Source organism: Mirounga angustirostris, unplaced genomic scaffold, assembly GCF_029215605.1.
Source record: "Mirounga angustirostris isolate CCGP_5_RB_7025 unplaced genomic scaffold, mMirAng1.0.hap1 SCAF_4, whole genome shotgun sequence".
Taxonomy (NCBI): Eukaryota; Metazoa; Chordata; class Mammalia; order Carnivora; family Phocidae; genus Mirounga; species Mirounga angustirostris.
The window spans coordinates 19,321,980-19,344,373 of NW_026991712.1; the positions used below are offsets into that span (position 1 = coordinate 19,321,980).

At 38.0% G+C, this 22,394-nt stretch overlaps 1 protein-coding gene across 4 annotated transcripts in view; it reads right to left on the reverse strand.

The window, feature by feature from the left end:
- Positions 1–2,872: 2,872 nt before the first annotated feature.
- MTBP (MDM2 binding protein) overlaps positions 2,873–22,394 on the reverse strand; it is a 79,122-nt gene continuing 59,600 nt past the window's right edge. For 2 of the 4 annotated variants that reach the window (XM_064587954.1, XM_064587952.1), the window contains 5 exons: positions 17,541–17,807; positions 15,646–15,895; positions 14,722–14,835; positions 11,293–11,358; positions 2,886–3,029 (listed from right to left, as the gene is read on the reverse strand). In XM_064587954.1, the coding sequence (XP_064444024.1) occupies positions 2,901–3,029; positions 11,293–11,358; positions 14,722–14,835; positions 15,646–15,895; positions 17,541–17,807 (826 nt within the window). In that variant the 3' untranslated portion in view covers positions 2,886–2,900. Of the gene's footprint in view, positions 3,030–9,517; positions 10,506–11,292; positions 11,359–14,721; positions 14,836–15,645; positions 15,896–17,540; positions 17,808–22,394 lie in introns of those variants that run through there. The other 2 variants (XM_064587953.1, XM_045895971.2) reach the window with 2 other exon arrangements.

The window sequence follows — 22,394 nt, forward strand, 5'->3', positions numbered from 1 at the left end:
CTGTCTGGTGTCCGAGACGCGCGGCTGCTGTCCCAACCTGAGGCCCCAGCACAGCCGGCTCTGCCTGACCTGAGTGTTTCTGCCACTGAGGGCCAACCCACCGTTGCTCAGAAGCACTGCCCCTCCAAGCCCCGTGTCCACTGGGTACCACCACCAGGCGGCCAGGCTAAGGAGATGCACGCTTCAACCTCTGGGTTTTGCCATCGGTTCCAGATTTGGATGAGAAGCCACACACCGTAGGGCATAAGAACTGGTGTCCTGAGCGGCCACGAACGACCTGAGCAGTCTAGAACTATACAGGATTTAAGGCTTTGTGGGGCCCAACAGGAGATAATAGGAAGGAGCCAAGCGGGAAAATAACTCTCTTCTTCCTTCTTCTTGTGTACTTCCCTGAGACATAGTTTCAGCATACACCATGTATCCTGAGACACTCCCTGTGACTGAGAACACACCTACTGGGGGGCTGGCTGTGTTTCTTTGGACCTCAGGAAGCAGTGGCCAGTGAGTAATGGATCACCTGCTTTGCTTGCCTGCCGTCCCCACCTCTTCTCCCTTTTCTTCTTCACTCTCGGGGCCCTGGAATTGGACATTCCACATACAGTGTCAGCACCTAGTCATACCCTACACAAAAAATCACTCCAAATGAATCACAGACCTAAATATACAAGATAAAACTATAAAGTGAAAAGATAACCCACAGAACGGGATAAAATATAAGTCATATATCTGATAAGGGACTAGAATCCAGAATATATAAAGACCTCTGACAATTCAACAACAAAAAGACAAATAATCCAACTAAAAATGGTCAAAGGAATTGAGTGGACAGTTCTCCAAAGAAGATGTGTAAATGGCCAACAGGCACACGAAAAGATGCTCAACATTAGTAGTTATCCGGAAAATGCAAATCAAAACCACAATGAGATACCACCTCACACTTCATATCATTTGTCAAAAAGACAAATAATTACAAGTATTAGAAAGGATGTTGAGAATTTGGAACCCTAATACATTAATGGCCAGAGGAAATGTCAGATGGTACAGCTAGTTGTTTTGGAAAATGGTGAAAACAAGAAGTTTAAACATTGAGTTACCCTATAGTCCAGCAATTCTATTCCTAGGCATATACCCAAGAATAATGGAAAACCTATGTCCACACAAAACACTTGTACACAGATGTCCATAGCAGCATTATTCAGAATAGCCAAAAAGTGCAAACAGCCCAGATGTCCATTAGTTGATGATAAACAAAACACGGCTGAGTCACACAATGAAATATTTGGCTCTAAACCAGGATGAGCCACTGCCACGTACTACAACACGGCTGAACCCTGAAAACCTCACGCTAAGGAAAAGAAGCCAGACACACAAGACCATGAACTGTATGACTCAGCTTACGTGAAATGTCCGGGAGAGGCAAATCTGTAGAGACATAAAGTAGATTACTGTTTGCCAGGGGCTGGGAGGAGGGAGAATATGAAATGACTGCTAGTAGATAATGGTAGGTCTGTTTGGGGGGGATGAAAATGTTCTGGAAACAGTGGTGATGGTTGCACAACTTTGTGAGCGTACTAAACCCACTGCATTATCCATTTTACAGCGTGAGTTTTATGATGTGTGAATTACATCTCAAAAATACACGTTGTAGGCTTTTTATGTATCCGGTTCTAGTCTAGTCCCTTAGATGAAAGCCACACCCACAATTCTTTTTCAGGACAGGTTTCTCTTCCCTTTGGGTGTCAGCGTGCCTGTGGTCTAACGCCACCCCTCATTCTTAAAAGCCCTTCTGTCTAGCTGAGAGGGTCTACTTTGAAATCACTAACTGTAAATATTTCTAAGGTCTTAATAAAGGATTACATAAGCAACCTTAGGTTTGATCTGTTTCCTTTAGAAACTTTTGCCATTTGAGATGTTGGAAGTGCGAAACCATTTTATTTTCGGATTCAGAATGCCCTCAGCCCTCAGGATCTCCTCTAAATGCTGGAAAGCCACCCAGTTCCTTCTTTGGCTCATCTATCTTTTCCTGCATTTTACCGTATTCAGCTAAATTAGCAAACAAATGGCCCACTGTCACCCTTTTTTTTTTTAACATTCTGCCTAGAAATAACCTGAAGAATCCATGAGCTCATTAAGTACAACTTCTTTTCCAGCTTCTGCAGGCAACAGTGTTGCCAAACGTACCATCTCTGCAAAACACAGCTTAGCTGGTTGGGCCCAGTGGCTCCCCTTTTCCCTCCTGCAAGGGCCTCCTTCTAAACTTCTCATTTTAAAGAGCGTGAGCTTTCAGCATTGTTCCCAGCACCGGTAAATAACGCCCCGGCATAGCTGATGTCTGAGCCCAGCCTCTGCCCTCTTTCCCATTTCCCTTGGAAGGTCCCTGTGATGCTTCCCCTATAAAGGCAGAACAACTGCTCTGCGGGATTCCTCGCGGGGAGCAGAGCTCCAAAGTAGGTGCGGCTGTACCCAGCCCAGCCCGCTCTTCTTCCGGGTGCTTAGCTTATACTAAATGCTATTTGCTGGAAGTTCCTGGCTCAAAACGTCAAAAATTGACCTAAGTTTCTGGACTTTTTAGGTCTCTCCTTTGTGCCAACTTTCAGATTTATTTGAAATATCTTTAACCACTTTTTAGTCGGGAATTCAGGCCCATGAGGTAGACAATGTGGAGATGATGCTGGTAAGGCATCTAAAAGTTTAGGAACCAATTTCTCTGATCAGCTGAAATGACCTAAAAAGTTTTCCAAGTCACAATAACTGGTTCACTTTGGGGATGTAACTGGAACAAAACAAAATCTCCAAAACACAGATGGGAGTTACTGTGTTTTCTTGGCAAGGACACATCTGGTGTCCCTTGCCTCTCTCCACACAGCTTCACCTCCCACCCTTCACCACCCACTCACCTCCTAAGGCTCACCGGCCTCGTGCAGCAAACAAAGCTGCAGCAAATACACAGTGCTTTTGGAAACTGTATTTGATGACTCAAAATTTTGAGGGCAAAAATGGTTTGTATCAGCAGTTTCATACAGTTCAACCTAATAAAACAGAGAATACACAAATTTAATCAAGTAGACTGGATCTAGGATCCCTCTACTACTAATTATCTGGGAATATGAACAAAGTGGAGACTTTGATAGGACAATGGTATTTTAAAAGGAAATAAACGCAGAGTGATTTTATTAAGTAGCAAAGAACATTCTAGTACCCATGTTATACAGATGCACCTGCAAGCATACAGTTTGAGCAGTTTTGATAAATGTGTATGCAGTGTAGCCACCATCACAAGAACGATATAGAACATTTCTATCACCACAAAGTTTCCTTGTGCCACTTTCCAGTCACTCCAACATCTGGCCCCAGGAAACCATTTTTGCTTCCTGTGACTCTGTATTTCTCTGTTCTATAATTTCATATATCTGGCATTTTCTTCTCGGCATATTTTGAGAGTCATCCCTGTGGCTGCCTATTTCAGCTTGTCCTCTTATATTGATAGGTAGTATTCCATTATATATATGGTTTATAATTTGTTTATCCATTCACTTTTTGATGTACCTTTGGGTTGTTTGCAGTTTGGTGCTATTGAGAACGAAGCTGGTGAGCGCAACTAATGAATCATTGAACACTACATCAAAAATTGATGATGTACTATATGTTGGCTAATTGAACTTAATAAAAATTAAAAAAAAAAAAGAATTAAGCTGGTGAGGAGGAGCTAAGATGGTGGAGGAGTAGGGAGCCCTAAGTTTGTCTGGTGCCTCCGGTACAGCTGGATAGTTATCAAATCATCCTGAACACCTGAGAAATCAGTCGGAGATCTGAGAAAAGAAAAGCTCTAACTCTACAAGTAGAAAAGCAACTATTTTTTGGAAGGTGGAGGTACAGAGACTTGAATCCGATGTGACATAGCCAAGGATACAGTGCAGGGGAGGGAGCCTGCTTAAGGAGGCTGCCCTAAAGTATTATAACCAGTGGAGCAGAAAATCAGAACTTTTAGAAGTCTGCTTCAGTGGGGGTGCTCAGGTGGCAAAGTGGGGCAGAATCCCAGGTGGGACAGCATTGTCTCAAGATCCCCGAGGTCTCAAGAACAGGGGTGCCTGGGCGCCTGGGTGGCTCAGCCTTTGAGCGTCTGCCTTCGGCTCAGGTCAGGATCCCAGGGTCCTGGGATCGAGCCCCGCATCGGGCTCCCTGCTCCGCGGGAAGCCTGCTTCTCTCTCTCCCACTCCCCCTGCTTGTGTTGCCTCTCTCGCTGTGTCTCTCTCTGTCAAATAAATAAATAAAATCTTAAAAAAAAAAAAAAAAAAAAAAAGAACAGGGGTGCCTGAGTGTGGCAGAGTTCCGGCATAGGAGCAGGGAAGCCGGCTGCGAACAGCGAGTCTAGGCATCGGCATTCTGCTCTATGTTGCCATAAACCATGAATGGCTCCACAGTAGGGAGACTGCTCTCCTGGCAGGGGCCCAGCAAGAGGCAGAAGCACCGGGAGACCTCCCTCTCCCCGGGGGGGAGCAGCATGGGTGCATGCCATAGGAGTCCAGAAACTTTGGAGTTTTGAAACTCAGTTGCAAAACTCTCAGTTATAGCCTGGGTGAACACAGAGTTCTGACGGAAACTAGGGAGACAAGAGCGATTGACTGCTTTTCTGTGAGGAAGTGTGGGGAGCATGAACTTTCAGCTCTGGGGCTAAAGAGCTGGGCGCCTCCATATTCATCCCGCCCCACAGCACTGAAACCCTTCAGGGAGCAAAACAGCGCCACCTAGTGCAGTCCAGAGCTGGTTACACTGATCCCTGCCTCCCTACACACTGCAGGTGCATTTGCACGAGGGCAAGTCCACCAACAGTCGTCCTCCGGAGGACCAGCAAGGACAGCTGGCTCTCACCAAGTTGACCGATTGTAGAGGGCTGCAAAGCTTCAGGTCCTGGGTCAAACAGTAGGTAGCATTCTTTGTACTTTTATTCTTTGGTCTTTCAGTATTATTTTTTTCAGTTATTTTCTTATTTTTTAAATTCATTTTTATTATTTTTTAATTTTAATTTTTATATGTTATATATATTTTCCCATCATTGCATTCCTACTACATGTTATTTTTATTTTATTATATATACATTATTATATATTAACATGATTGTATAATTATATATTATAATATATATCAACTTATTAAATATATACTATATATAAGTTTCTCTTTCTTTCTTATTTTGAGATCTAGTTTCTTTTAACAAGCAGACCAAAACACACCCAAGATTTAGTTTTTTGTTTTGTTTCTTCTGGTTTGTTTTTTTGTTGTTGTTGTTGTTGTTAGTTTTTGTCTTTTCTCTTTCTTTTTTTCTTTTCTGGACATAATGACAAGACAGAGAAACTCACCCCAAAAGAAAGAACAGGAGGTAGTACTCACTGCCAGGGATATAATCAACACGGATATAAGTAAGATGTCAGAACTAGAATTTAAAACAATGATTATAAAGATACTAGCTGGGCTTAAAAAAGCATAGAAGACACTAGACAACCCCTTACTATAGAAATAAAAGAACTAAAATCTAGTCAGACCTAAATTAAAAATGCTATTACTGACATGTAGTCCCAAGTAAAGGCTATAATAAAACAAGGATGAATGAAGCAGAAGAGAGAAAGAAAACTATTAGATCATTAAAGGTGACTGAGAGAACACAGCAGTTCCATAAAGTGAAATAATATCCATCTAATAGGGGTCCCAAAAGATGAGCAGGAGAAAGGGGCAGAAGGTTTACTTAAACAATTTATAGCTCAGAACTTCCCTAATTTGGGGAAGGAAACAGGCATTCAAGTCCAGGAGGCACAGAGAACCCCCCCCCTCAAAATCAATAAAAATAGGTAAACACCTTGACATGTAATAGTGAATCTTGCAAATTTCAAAGATAAAGACAAAATCCTGAAAACAGCTTGGGACAAGAGGTCCTTAACCTATAAGAGTAGACACATAAGGCTGGCAGCAGACCTGTCCACAAAGACCTGGCAGATCAGAAAGGACTGGCATGATATATTCAACGTGCTAAATGGGAAAAATATGCAGCCAAGAATACTTTATCCAGCAAGGCTGTCATTCAGAATAGAAGAAGAGTAAAGAGTTTTTAGGACAAAGAAAAACTAAAGGAATTTGTGAACATTAAATCAACCCTGAAAGAAATATTAAAGGGTATCCTTTGAATGGAGAGACAGCCCAAAAGTAACGACGACGAGAAAGGAACAAAGACAATCTACAGGTACAGTGACTTTACAGGCAATTCAAAGGCACTAAATTCGTATCTATCAATACTTACTCTGAATGTAAATGGACTAAATGCTCCTAACAAAAGGCACAGGGTATCAGAATGGATAAAAAAACAAGACCCATCGATATGCTGCTTACAAAAGAGACTCATTTTAGACCTAAAAACACCTCCAGATTGAAAGTGAGGGGGTGGAGAACCATTTATCATGCTAATGGACATCAAAAGAAAGCTGGAATAGCCATTCTTGTATCAGACAAACTAGATTTTAAACCAAAGACTGTAACAATGCAATCCCTATCAAAATAACACCAGCATTTTTCACAGAGCTGGAACAAACAATCATAAAATTTGTATGGAACCAGATAAGACCCTGAATAGCCAAAGTAATGTTGAAAGAGAAAACCAAAGTTGGAAGCATCACAATTCCGGACTTCAAGCTCTATTACAAAGCTGTCATCATCAAGACAGTATGGTACTGGCACAAAAACAGACACATAGATCAATGGAACAGAATAGAGAGCCCAGAAATCGACCCTCAACTCTATGGTCAACTAATATTCGACAAAGCAGGAAAGAATGTCCAATGGAAAAAAGACAGTCTCTTCCACAAATGGTGTTGGGAAACTTGGACAGCCACATTCAGAAGAATGAAACTGGATGACTTTCTTACACCATACAGAAAAGTAAACTCAAAATGGATGAAAGACCTAAATGTGAGACAGGAATCCATCAAAATCCTAGAGAAGAATGCAGGCAGCAACCTGTTTGACCTCAGCTGCAACAACTTCTTGCTAGACACAACTGCAAAGGCAAGGGAAACAAAAGCAAAAATGAACTATTGGGACTTCACCAGGATAAAAAGGTTTTGCACAGCAAAGGAAACAGCTGATAAAACTAAATGGCAACCTACAGAATGAAAGAAGATATTTGCAAATGACTTATCAGATAAAGGACTAGTGTCCAAAATCTATAAAGAACTTTTCAAACTCGACACCCCCAAAACAAATAATCCAATCAAGAAATGGGCAAAAGACATGAACAGACATTTTTCCCAAGAAGACACACAAATGGCCAATAGACACATGAAAAAATGCTCAACATCACTTGGCATCAGGGAAATCCAAATCAAAACCACAATGAGATACCACCTCACAGTAGTCAGAATGGCTTACTAGTAAGTCAGGAAATAACAGGTCTTGGCGAGGATGCAGAGAAAGGGGAACCCTCTTACACTGTTGGTGGGAATGCAAACTGGTGCAGCCACTCTGGAAAACAGTATGGAAGTTCCTCAAAAAGCTAAAAAGAGAGCTACCCTATGACCCAGCAATTACACTATTTATCCGAAGGATATAGACATAGTGATTCAAAGGGGCACCTGCACCCCAAAGTTTATAGCAGCAATGTCCACAATAGCCAAACTATGGAAAGAGCCAAGATGTCCATCAACAGATGAATGGATAAAGAAGATGTGGTATATGTATACAATGGAATATTACTTAGCCATCAAAAGGCATGAAATCTTACCATTTGCAAGGACTTGGATGGAACTAGAGGGTATTATGCTAAGCAAAACAAGTCAGTCAGAGAAAAATATCATATCATTTCACTCATATGTGGAATTTAAGAAACAAAACAGATGAACATAGGGCAAGGGAAGGAAAAATAAAATAAGATGAAAACAGGCAGGCAAACCGTAAGAGACTCTTAACTATAGCAAACAAACAGGGTTGCTGGAGGGGAGGTGGGTAGGGGGATGGGGTAATTGGGTGATGGGCATTAAGGAAGGTACTTGATGTAATGAGCACTGGGTGTTATATGCAACTAATAAATCACTAAATTCTACTCCTGAAACTAATAATATAGTGTATGTTAACTAAATTGAATTTAAATAACAAATTAAAAAAAAATTAAGCTGGTATGAGTATTTAGGTTCAAGTTTTTGTATGATATAGGTTTTAATTTACCTAAACAGGGGTAAACAGGGGAATGGCTCAGTCATATGCTAAGTATTAAGTTGAATTTTATAAGAAAGTCAAATATTTTCCAAAATATTGTAACATTTTCCTTTCCCATCAGCAAGGTATGAGATTTCCACATAGTCACCATGGTATCATTAGTTTTAAAATTGTATCCATTCTAGTGGGTGTTTAGTGGCATCTCGTTATGGTTTTAATTTGCCTTCCCTTGATGATTGATGATACTGAACATCTTTTCATGTGTTTATTGCCATTCCTGTATCTTCTTTTGTGAAATGTTTTTTCAACTCCTTGCCTATTAAAAAAAAACCCTTAGGTAATGTCTTATTTTTAAACTGTAAATGTTCTTTATATATTCTAAATAAAATACTCATCATCACTATTTTCAGTCATCAAAAAAAGGAAACAGGGACTCTCCTGGTCTGTGTCCAAACTCATTTCTCAGAAGGGCAATTTGGAAATATTACCATCAATCTTAAGACCCACGAATTCCACTCCTAAAAAGTTATACTAAGGAAATAACTAGTGATGTATTAAGAAGATTCATTATAGTTTTATTTATAATAGGGAAAAAGTAAGCCTATATGTCCAATAAAGAGGATTTGTTAAACAAACTGTGGTTCCCTCATATTATGCAGTAATTAAAATGATACATGATATAAAATTCATGATACATTTTTAAGTGAAAAGCAGGCTATAAATAAATACACATATGCATATAAGCACACATACACACATATGGATGACCCCCACTTTAAAAATATTCTAAAAATAATTACATATTTTTTTAACTTTTTTTTATTATGTTATGTTAATCACCATACATTACATCATTAGTTTTTGATGTAGTGTTCCATGATTCATTGTTTGCATATAACACCCATATGCACCCATTGTTTGCATATACCACTCCATGCAGTACGTGCCCTCTTTAATACCCATCACCAGGCTAACCCATCCTCCCATCCCCCTCCCCTCTAGAACCCTCAGTTTGTTTCTCAGAGTCCATAGTCTCTCATGGTTCGTCTCCCCCTCCAATTTCCCCTCCTTCATTTTTCCCTTCCTGCTATCTTCTTTTTTTTTTTTAACATATAATGTATTATTTGTTTCAGAGGTACAGATCTGCGATTCAACAGTCTTACCCAATTCACAGTGCTCACCATAGCACATACCCTCCCCAATGTCTATCACTCAGCCACCCCATCCCTCCCAACCCCCACCACTCCAGCAACCCTGTTTGTTTCCTGAGATTAAGAATTGGAGGGTATTATGCTGAGCAAAATAAGTCAATCAGAGAAAGACATGTATCATATGATCTCACTGATATGAGGAATATATATATATTTTTAAAATATCAACAGTGGTGGGGCACCTGGGTGGCTCAGTCGGTTAAGCGTCTGCCTTCGGCTCAGATCCTGATCTCAAGGGTCCTGGGATCCAGCCCGAGTCAGACTCCCTGCTCAGTGGGGAGCCTGCTTCTCCCTCTCCCTCTTTCCTCCCCCCAGCTCATGCTTGCTCTCTCTCTCTCTAATAAATAAATAAAATCTTTAAAAAATATATTAACAGTGGTCACATATAGATAGTGAGGCAATGTTGGAATTTTTTTTTTTTAACTCTGTTTTGTATTTTCTGCACTTCCCAGATTTTAGACCATGGGAAAGGTGGGCAGTCTCTACTTAGTCATTTTTACTCTATCTTATTTTCACAATTTCTGCCCTTTCTTCGTTTTTAATCCCAAATAAACGTTGATAGCTTCAACAGCAGTGGCTCTGGGGCAGGGCTAAGGGAAGACGGCTACCTGTATGAATTTTTTTACCAATATTTTCTAAACCAGGAATCGTCCGATTAAGTATGCTGTTGGGTCACATGAGAAAAGCCACTGGAAATACCTTACTGGAAATTCAGTAATTTAAACAGGTCTGCCAACAAAGACATTTTCCAAGAAGAAAAGAAGTAACATTTTCAATTTATTGGAAATTATTAAATAACAAAGAGTAAAAATTCAAAAACATATAAAATTATTAACCTTAAAAATTAAAATATAGTGAAACTATAAAATAAGTATACAATTAAAGAACACATTAACTGAGCATCCTCAAGACTATATAAATATTGGATATTTATGAAATTCTTTAGAGATGTAATATCTATTCTTTTAATAAAGTTTGAAATTTATAATTTTCAAACTAAGGAAGTAGCAAATAATAGCTCTGCCCAATTTATAATTGTCCAAAGAGAAAGATTCCGTGTTATTTCTTGCTTGTCTTTTCTAATACCCATTCAATCACCTAGAAGGAGAAAAAATATGATTATGGTTTATTTCTACTGAAAACACAAGGGACAGAAAAAGATACACTTAAAACTTTAAAAGAGTATGGTAGAAAATTTAAAATAGAAAGTTATATGTCAAAATCTTAAAACACATTTTATCTTCAAAACACATTTTATTTTCTAACTGAAGAAAATAAAACTGAAGCTGGATTTCTACTGCAGAGTACAATAACGGTCCTCACTGAACACAATAAAGATTCTGCTCTGTTTTCTTACCTTTTTTCCCAATTGTTTTCAAAGGGTCACTAGAAAGAAATTAAACCAAACTTTGAAAACAACTATTCAAAATGGATTAATTTTTCCAGCTCTCTGGATTATTTAAAAGAAGTTTTTCTTTCTTTTTTTTTTTTTTTTAAGATTTTATTTATTTATTTGAGAGAGAAAGAATGAGAGACAGAGAGCATGAGAGGGAGGAGGGTCAGAGGGAGAAGCAGACTCCCCACCAAACAGGGAGCCCGATGCAGGACTCGATCCCGGGACTCCAGGATCATGACCTGAGCAGAAGGCAGTCGCTTAACCAACTGAGCCACCCAGGCGCCCGAAGTTTTTCTTTCTTAACATCATCTTTAGAAACCCTTTTGTTAACAGCAGTCTATTCAGTACTCCTAAATGCTCTGTTTGCGTTAGTCTATTATTAAGTATTTTAAAGAGAGTTCTTACACAGCAAAAATGACAGCATCGTAGCTACCCTGAAATAAAATAGCAAGTTAATTGAATGTAATTTCTTAGGAGAAAGTTATTTACCTGTACAGCATTGTTGTTTGCTGCTTTCTTCATTTCTTCAAATAGACCCCTTGAAGTTTTAAGATCCTAAAAATAACAAAATAAAGCGTTTCACAAGTTGTACATTAAATTACAGAGAACAAGTCATTATTAAATAAACTTGACATTATCCTAAATCATTCTACAAGTATCAATGTGACACAGGAAATACTACAAAAAAAAAAAAAATCGAAGTATTATAATTTAGCTTTATCCCCAAATATCAAGATACTCTAACAACAAAACACACATACATAAATTTCTGTCATTCCTTTTTTTTTTTTTTAAGATTTTATTTATTTGAAAGAGAGAGAGAGCACAAGCAGAGGGGGTGGCAGAGGGAGAGGGAGAAGCAGATCCCAGGACCCCAGAATCATGACCTGAGCCGAGGCAGAGCTTAACTGACTGAGCCACCTAGGTGCCCCAAACTTCTGTGATTCTAACCTCATATTCCCAGCAGCACTAACCAAATCTAAGCCCCATCCTTGATTATGAGTATCCATGAATGCTTTGGTACACAAGAAATGAATATACAGCATTTATATTTATTTTTCAGATAAAATATCTTTTCTCTCTCTTCTTTTTGGTTATTTTACTCCATAACAAAGAGGGAATGACATAGGAAAGGAAACTGAAATCTCTGACTTTTAAAAAATATGATTATATCAAATTAGATTACAAAGTAAATTTAAAAAAAAATCTAATTGTATTTAAAAAAAAGCAGTCCTCTGCTGTCCCTCTGAGTTATGCTTCTCAGAGGAGAAAAAACCACTTTCAGTTTTTTCAGCTGTTTCCCTTATTTATATCTTCATGTTTCTAAATAATACGCTTATGCTGCTACTTTTTGATTTAGCAATTTTAGACAAATGATTTAGACAAATTTAGACAATGATTTAGACAATGTAACAAGCAGTTACAAAGGTAGTGGATTCGGGTCTCTGAATCCCGCCACCTCCCTCTTCTTCCTCTCAGTAACTGTTGCACCAGTTTTGATCAGTAAATAGTCAGTGTCTGCATTATTATACCTATGTACATACAGTTCAGTCCTGAGCTAAGTAATGTTATTATAATTATCTTCTCACATTTCGTTTAACCTGTAGTTAAATCATATTTGCTCAGGTTGCCATGTATGTAATTCTGAGTCCCCCCTGCCAAATGCTGCAATCAATTGACTAAATGTACAAATAGCAAAGTTGTTTCAAATACTCAAATACACTGGGTAACCTCTCGGTTCAGTTTTTCAAAAAATCTGATTTTCATTATTATTCTTATTTTTTCCCCTGGCGATCTTTCTCCACAGCCTGCTCTGATTTAGTCTAACTGCTCCCTGGGTTAGTTCTTATTTCTTGACTCAGTCCCCGTTCTGCTGAACTTCATCCTCTTGCAGTTGCTTCCAAAGGGTATACAAATGACAGATTTTTTTAGACCTTCACCATCTGAAATATCTCTACCGAATCCTCACACCTGATTGAATTTGTGACCAGGTATAACATACTAGGTAAATCCGTTTCCCTCAGATTGGAAGATACTTTTCTACTGTCTTCTAGCATACAACATTAACTTAATGTGGAGAAGTCTAATGCCATTCTGATTCTCAGTTCTTCATATGCAAACTTTCTTTCTGGGAAGCTTTTAAGAAGTGTTCTATTCCAGGAGGTATGGAATTCCACAATGAGGTAGCTTGTTGTAGAACTGTCATTTACTGGGATGGACAAGCTGTGTGCCCTTTTAATCACGGCACTTGTGTTCTTCAGTTCTGGAAAACTTTGTTAGATTTTTGATAGTTTGCTCTCCTTTATTCTCTATTTTTAAAACTTCTATCATTAGCATATTGGATCTTCTGGATTTAGTCCTCCCATTTTCTGATCCTATGTTTCATGTTTTTGTCATCTAATTTCTGGTAACTTTCTTAATCTCAACTATTCAGCCTCTCTATTGGATTGATTTTATCGTATTTTTAATTTCGAGGAGCTTTCATATTCTCTACAGTTTCTGGAAACAGCATCCTGTTCCAGCTTTATGGATGCGATTATCTTTTTTCTGAGAGAATTATAGTTTTTATAAAGTCTTCTATAGCTTTCTGCCCCTTAAGAATTCCCTTCATTCCTTTATGTTTTGGCATCTCTTTTTTGGAAAAGTCTCAAAAGTCTGCTAATCCTTGGCAGTCCAATCATATTTAAAAATGAGATATAAATCTTAGTGGAAGCTCTGTCTGGTGGCTTTACAAGGCAGGGTTATTAGGAGGCCAGTTGGTTTTTTCCCTTGTGGCCTTTAATTCTTTTTTCTCCAGAGACTATTTCCTGCACTGTCACAGAGGTGGGGGAAGAGAAGTACGTGCAGTATACCTTGTAGTCACCCCTGTGGGAGAAGGACTTGTAGGGGCAGTTGAGGGATCCCCAGTTCACTTTGTAGATCTTTATTCAATTCCCCTATCTTCCACCTGACACCACATCCCTGCTTTCTATGATACCCGGTATCTTCAAATCCTAAGCACCTCGGAGACTGTGTCCCTTGAAGTGGTTTGATTCTCACTGGCACTCCACTGGGCAGGCATTTAGGTTCGAACTTCTTTAACTCTGTGATACCACACTTCTGGGGGCTTTGTCTTGTTCAACAAGAGACTCAACATTTTCTTCTCTCTTCTTTTCTTTGTTTTTGTACTTTAATACCATCTTTCTTGAGAGATTTTAAAAAGAAGGTGAATTGAATGCATGCCAGGAGCCCACACAAAACTGTGACTGAGTCAAAAACTCTTCACTGGAGATAATCTAACACCATCTAAGTTTTATAGACACATCATCTGAATGGCTGATCTGTCCAGTGTGTCAAAACTAGCTGATAATGGAACCAAAATTAGAATTGGGGTATTCTGATACCCATTCCAGTTGTCTTTTTACTATATACTAAAATTACTAACTAAACATGTTTTGAGGGGTGCATGGGTGGCTCCGATGGTTGGACATCTGCCTTCGGCTCAGGTCATGATCTCCAGGTCCTGGGATGCAGCCCCATGTTGGGCTCCCGGCTCAGTGGGGAGTCTGCATCTCCCTCTTCCTCTGCCTCTCCCCCTGCTTGTGCTCTCTGTTTCTCTCTCAAGTGAATACATTTTAAAAAGCTTTAAAAAAATAAAATACATATGTTTTGAAGCTTATTATCAACTTAAGCCAAAGACTAGTCAGGGAAATACTGAGGATACCAGTTAAAATGTAGTTTTCTACATATGAAGACAAAAATCAAACAAGTCAGATATAAAATATTTTGGCTCCAATTTTTCTATCTCCACTTTAAAAAATATCTGGCAACAAGTTATAAGTTATCACTGTAAAAAATACTCACTAAATATTACTTTATGTCAAAGAGGAACATCAGAACATGACTTCAATTTTGCTATTAGTAGAGAAGACACCGTACCTTCAGATAGAACTTGGAGATCTCAAAGAGACGTTGGCTGCATGCAGTGAAACAGCCATGGGCCTCAGTAATGCTGTGTTTCTTCAGGGTTTCCGTAACTACCTCTTTCAGTATCTTGAATAGAACATAACGTACGATTAATATTTCTTGAAAAAGGTACAAACGTATTATTTTATCTTTAGAATTCAGTTCTGTGAATTGCATAATCATGTAACTATGTGAAAGACAGATAAGTTCATTAAGATAAAACAACTGGTAAAAAAAAGAGATCTGGAACATATACATGGTCATACATGTCATCAGATAATTTGTTAGGAAGAAATGACTGGAATATCTTTTTTTTTTTTAAGATTTTATTTATTTATCTGACAGAGAAAGAGACACAGTGAGAGAGGGAACACAAGCAGGGGGAGTGGGAGAGAGAGAAGCAGGCTTCCTGCTGAGCAGGGAGCCTGACGTGGGGCTCGATCCCAGGACCCTGGGATCATGACCTGAGCCGAAGGCAGGCGCTTAATGACTGAGCCACCAGGCGCCCCATGACTGGAATATATTTAAGAGGAATTCAAATCATGAGTTCTGAATCAAAATCTGGGTGTAAAAACTACACACATTAGGGATAGACAAGGGGATGTATTTATTTTTTATTATGGTAAATTTCGAACACTGAAAAGTAGAGAGAACATTTTATAACAAATCCTTATCTTGATAGATCAACCAGTTTCAATGAGGATCAATTTGTGGCTAATTTTGTTTCATTTATAGCTCTGCCCACTTACCCATTATCTTTCTTACACTGGATTGTTTTAAAGTACATTATAGATACCATTTCATTTCACTCATAAAATTTTAGAGATACATTTTAAATGAACCAAATAAAGGAATTTCTTCTCATGTAGAACTAAGAGACAGGAAATAAATCTTTACCCGTGTGTGTTTCTGTGATCTTGATTCCTTAATTTGCCTTGATGTTTTTGATCCATGCACACTTTTTTGACCTGAACTGGCCTTTGTAGTGACTTTTGGAGTTTCATAGCTTAGAACTGGAACTGATGGACAAGTCACAGATAATGATCGCTCTGCTCGGGGTTTTCTGGATGTCACTGCATGATGATGATGATTAGTATTGCCACTTGTTTGAGGAAGAAGAGAATCTGAACTTTCAGACTTCACAAGTCTATTGTGGAGAAATACATCAAAAACACAGATTAAGTGACTCAACACCAAGGTCCATTTTTCTGTCCCAAATGTGACAACCAGATCTACTGAAACATAAACCCATGAAAAGCAAACAAAATTTCTTGCTACTACTGCTTTAAATAAGTAATGTGACATCATACTATAAAGTTGCTCTCTTAGGTCTTCAAATAGTGACTAAAACATACAAAGCAAGGAATAACTAGAATTTCAGCTAATTAGGAAAAGCAACAAGCAGTTATCACTGTCGCCCTCCCCATCAATTTATAATTTCTCACATAAATCAGCTCTGGCACTCTAGGTGGTGAAATCTGTAAATTTCATAATCATCTGTTAAGTACTTACACTTTTCTATGAAGATAATTTTGACAAAGACATCACAACCTATGCTTATTGTACCCATGTGATTACCCGGGCAAAATAAATAGGTGCTAAATACAAATAAAACTACAAAATGGGCTCATGTTTCAATCTTTTGAAAATGTTTAAATTTCATTTTACAAGATAGGGTCTCATATCCGTCAATTCTGCTAACCCACAGGCCACAGTGTACTTTCTTTTCTGGAACACATGTCTTTTTATTAGTCGCAAGTCACAAATAAGAAATATTGTTACAAAATACAGTATCGGAAATGTTAACGGATTTGCTTTTTAGCTTTATCACATTTAAAAAGTACCATGAATTTGTAAAGTCCCCATAAAAATAATTTAGTTATTCCATACCAGGAAAATAGTATTCTAATATTTTTAACTGCTCAAAAAAAAAATATTTAAAAGTCGCACTGTAATAATATTTTATACTTTTTGAAAGATTTACATAACAGTAAGAATTTAAGATTCTTTAGATGCTAAAGACCTAAATTTGACAAAGATCCTAAAGACATATAAATTCAATGGAAATGAGAGTGTTTATGAAAACTTCTGTTCTAGTATATGGACATTTTACTTAGCTAGCAAAAAAAGGATCTGGAAAAGTTCCATATAATATTACGTAGTGTTTAAAGTTACAGGTTACAGAAACAGTGTTTAAGGGGCCAGCGCAGGCAGTGCGAGAAGGCAGGAAGACCTACAGCAAGAAACACCCTCTTTGATAAAGCAGCTCCTCTACTTAATCTATTGGATCAGACCGCTAGTGTTCCATGGCTTAACAACTTGACAATCCATCGTGCTAATGCACTGTATATTAGCACAGAAAGCAAGAAATTGTGTCTTTTCTAAGTCATTTCTTTTTTTATTTTATTTTTTTTAAAGATTTTATTTATTTGACAGAGACACAGCGAGAGAGGGAACACAAGCAGGGGGACTGGCAGAGGGAGAAGCAGGCTTCCCGCGGAGCAGGGAGCCTGATGCGGGGCTCGATCCCAGGACCCTGCGATCATGACCTGAGCCGAAGGCAGACATTCAATGGCTGAGCCACCCAGGCGCCTCCTAAGTCATTTCTTTTTATAACTTATAAGCATAATCATAACTGCTCACAATAAAAATAAAATTCCTGACACAAAGGAATTAATCTATGATCTATGCAGAAAGCTACTTAAAAATAGGAAAGACTAATTTGAAAAAAAAAGATTAGGGATTAACACGCTTTCTGTCAAGAGACTATTTTTATGCACTTAACAGATCACCTTTTTTGCGGATAAAGGCAGTTCAGATCTTTTGATCTCCTTTTCAGTCGAGATACTTCAGTTCGGAGCTCGCTTTGTAAGGCTTCTCCATCAGGGACACTTCCAGGCTCTGACAAGACGGCAGGTGATGGAAGAGGGCTCAACACTTTGGGTACCGGAAAACTTTCTCTGGTGCAGGTGGTTTGGGTTTCGTAACGGATAAGACGAGACTGAAGTTCAGAAAATCCCCCATCTCTTTCTAATGCTTTTTGGTCATCCAAGCAATATCTAAATAAGAGAAAGACCATCAAAATCACAGGCTCCAAGACAGCAACAGACTTTTCCCTGCCAATGAGGAAACAGCGAAACACTTACTGGAAAACCTCTTACTTAGCTTCCTAATAATTGTTGGAGGGTTGAGTGAATGGCCGACTTTCCTCACAGTTCAGTTTTTTTCTAGCCTGCTAGATGACATGGCAAAAGATTAAAAAATTTGAAGTACGATCTGATTCCTCTTTGACTATTTCTGGGCAACAGATTAAGTTAATCCTCTGGCTTATTTTCAAAATAATAGAGTTGCTGTTTTAATACTCTTAAATCCCTACCAACCTCTGATTCCTCAGTATGGCTGATATGTAACAATGTGAAATGCTGACTTCTGTTAGAAGGGGCAAGTTTATTTTCAACAAAAAGATGAAAAGGGTATGAAGGTATATTCTAACTGGTTCACCAAACACAGCTCAGAACATTTTGAATTTTTCTTTGAAACTCCCTTCCCCCATTACTGCTGATTGACGGATTTTTCTTCAAACACTTCTGTTGTCCCTGTGTATCTGGTTTCTAGCTAAATCTGACTCAAGGAATCAAGATGTTAGCTCAGGGGGCGCCTGGGTGGCTCAAATGGTTAAGCCTCTGCCTTTGGCTCAGGTCATGATCCCAGGGTCCTGGGATCGAGTCCCACATCCGGCTCCCTGCTCAGCGGAGAGCCTGCTTCTCCCTCTCCCTCTGCAACTCCCCCTGCTCATGCTCTCTCTCTCTCTCTATCTCTCTGTTTAAAATGAATTAAAAAAAAAAAAATCTTAAAAAAAAAAAAAGATGTTAGCTCAGTGAATGCTTCTGGACTTAAAGAAATCCCATGTTGTTAAGTACAACAAAGAAGCATCTCAGGAAAATCACCTATGAGATATGTGACCTTGGACAACTCTTCACCTTCTCCTCGTCCACAGCTGCATCAGGGAAACACAAATGGCTTCCCAAATGTGATGGGAGGACTATCAAAATTAAACCCTTTCTCTGTTAGCTGTCTTCTTGGCTTGTAAAATTCTAAGATGCTCCCTAAAATCAGCACTTTGGATCCAAAAGCTTTTAGTTCAACTCCCAAGGAGCATATCATTACCCTAATATCTGAGTGCCTGGTGGAAGATTTAGGGACTTTGTCTTTCCCTTGTGACACTTTCATATTTGATTTCTAAGAGCTGGAATCCCTGGACTTAAATCTGGCTCCACCACTGAGGAGCTGTTTGACTTGGCCAAATTACTTAACTTTATCTATGCTTCTGCTGGCCTCCTCTGCAAAATGAGATTTATAGCAGTCATTTCCAAGAGCTACTGTGAGGATTCCTTATGTGTTCCTTGGGTACGTGTAGGCACTCAGAAGCGGTGCCTAGAACATGCAAGCAAAGCAGTCTATAAATGCATGCTGCTGTTGTTATTGTTATTATTATTATTAGCAGGTTTATCTTCTACCACAGCAAATCTTATAGTATGCACATTATTTAAAAAGCTGTCCAGGTGATTCTAAAGCATAGCTAGGACTGAAAAATCTCCAATTTAACCCAGCAGTTTAATTTAACAGGGAAGAACACTGAGCTCCTAAGTCAGAATGTGAAGTGGTGACAAAACAGTAACTAGAACCTAGGTCTCCCAGTTCTGTAACATTCTTGCTCTAGTCTGTTGTTTAATAAAACACAGTTCATTAAAAACCAGCAGTAACTCTAAGGATTACTGATGAGTCCTATTTCTCTCCTGGGCAACTGACAGAATCGAAAAAAAAATCAAGTACCATGAATGTTAAGGTTCTAGGCAAGAGGCAATGTAATGCCTGATGAGCCTATAGAAAATTTTTTGAGAAAAAAAGATACAGTCTGATTCCAAATGAATATATTTTTCTACTCTGAGATTTTGAATCTAACATGCAGATATTTTCCTTCCAGTTTTAATATCTCTTGATCACAGCTGTTCATAACGTCATTCCTTCAACTGAATTATGTGTACTGTGCCTGTTGACTTTGCCATTTAAAATGTCTTCAAATGATTATACTATGATCTGGCACTGAAGCAAAAAGTACTTTGTAAATAATAAAGGAACAGAAACAGAGAGGCAGGGTACATATTTGATATTAGTCAAGTAAATATCCATAGTTAGATGAATGACTATACTTCCATATTTTCTTGCAAAACAATAAACAAATGCTTTAGGCATCCAAAGAAAAAATATCTTCAAGAAGACGAAACTATTTTTGTTTGGTAACTACATAATAGGCAAGATACTTCCTAGCACACACCAATGTCAATGAAGGCAGGAGAACCTGCCAAATCTCTTGGAATAGACGAAACAAATTTGAAACCAACAGAAGGCTGGTGTGGCCACCCGCCACAATTTGACAGCAGAGTTTAATTTGTTGTTAAAGAAAACACTGCATCTTACAATCAATGGTATCTAACACTCTAGGGTAAAATACATGAAAAAACAAACAAGCCAACAGTGGAGATATTTCATTTTGTCTTAAGAAAATACTGATTTGTACTTGAGCAGTCTATATATGTTTTTTCCAAATATTCTTTATGTCTGGGTATAGGAAGAGCTCAAGGATTCCAAAGACTTATAGCAACATGAGGAAGAGAGAACTCTCCTGTCAGCTTCATAATTACTTTGACATCCTACTAGAATTTTGTTCCAAGTAGATCCATTATCTCTGTTGAACATAGATCTTCCTGAAAAAAGCATGTTCCTGGATTCACTGTGCTCACCTCCTACAACCTTCTTAGTCTGATCTCAATGCCCCCAGGTTAAGGAGCATAAATTTAGAGTAAAGAAAACGGAGTCACTAAAAGATTTATTTGTTTATAGGGGTAGGTAGTTGCTATTGCTCATTTTAAAGTCCTCCAATTCTTACTTCAACTGTTTTTCCACACACAGACAGAAGTGTAATGTTATTGTATGTAATTCCTTGTTATTGCTGAGGAGTATTGCTTTGGATACATATACGAGTTTATTTATCTACTCTGTTGACATACACCTAGGCTGTTTGCTGTTTAGGGCTATTATGGATAAAATTGCTCCGTATGATCTTGTTCAAATCTTCCTGTGGAGTTGTGTTTTCATTTCTCTTAGGAAAATGCCTAGTATTGGAACTGCTGAACCATAGGATCTGAGTATGTTTAGTTCTTTTCTGGAGTAGAGATATCATTTCATACTCCCACAAGCAAGGTGCTCAGTTCTAACTGTTCCATGTACTTGGCACTATTTATCAGTCTTCAATTTTAGCCATTTTGGTGACTGTATACAGAATTTTATGGATGTACTATAACGTATTTAACCAAGCCCCTACAGGTAGACATTTACAATGTTTCTTATTTTAAATAACATTATGGAAAATACCCTTGCATAATAGCTTTCAGTGTATACCACTTTTTTTCATCAAGATAAATTAATCAATCTGATGTTATAAACATTTGCATGGGTTTGGTAAATTAATGAATAGCCCTTCAGGCAGGTTGTAGCAACTTATACTTCTATGAGCTGGCTTACTCATTCATGTTCCTTCATCACTAACATGACTTCATAAGTGAAAAGTATCCTCACTGTTGTTTCAATTTACATTAAGAATGCAAATTAAAAAGCAAATTTTAAAAAGTTGATAAAAACAACTTGTCATGTGTATCAGTCATTTGTATTTCCTCTTTGGTAAGCAAATGGTTCCAGATTTTGCCAGCTTTTTCATGTTTTGTTTTCTTATTGATTTGTAAGCAATCTTTTTTTTTTTTTTAAGATTTATTTTATTTATTTGAGAGAGAGCAAGCAAGGAGGGTGCGTGAGCAGGGGAAGGAGCAGAGGGCAATCTCAAGTGGACTCTGGTGCTGACTGTGGAGCTGACGCTGGGCTCAATCTCATGAGCTTGAGACCCTGACCGGAGCGGAAATCAAGAGTCAGATGCTTAACCCACTGAGCCACCCAGGGGCCCCAGCATTCTTTAATTATAAAAGAAAACACCTTCAAATTTATGTTAAAAAATATTCTCCTCAGCTTAATCCTTAGTTTAAGGATTTCTTTTGCTTCTGTTGATTATTGACATTGCTGTTTTAAAACTAGGACAAATCTATCATTCTTTTCTTTTTGGTTTCTTCCTCAGAATGAATAAAAAAGTCTTCCCTACACTTAGAACAGATTTTCCCCTAAATTTTATACTAGTCCTTTCCTTTCACAGTTTTTCACTTTTAATTCTGCATATATCTGCGATTTATTTTGATATTTGGTGTGAACTAGGAATCATTTTAAATTAATTTATTTTTATTTGCATATTTAATCATATTCTCACTACTATCTACTGAATATTTCATCTTTTGCCCTCTGATTTGAAATTTTTCCTCTATTAGATCAAATTCCTATGTATATTTGCTTTTTTCCTTGGATTTCCTATTTTGTTCCAGTCCTACACTGTAATTATAATAGTTTTATAATAAAATTTTCTGGTTATATGATAAAATTAATCTCATTCTTTAAGTAAAAAGAAGGAGGCTTCTTTACCAGATAAATTATAGAATTATTTCACCCAAAGGTTCAAAGTTGTTAAAAATTATATTAAATATTTATAT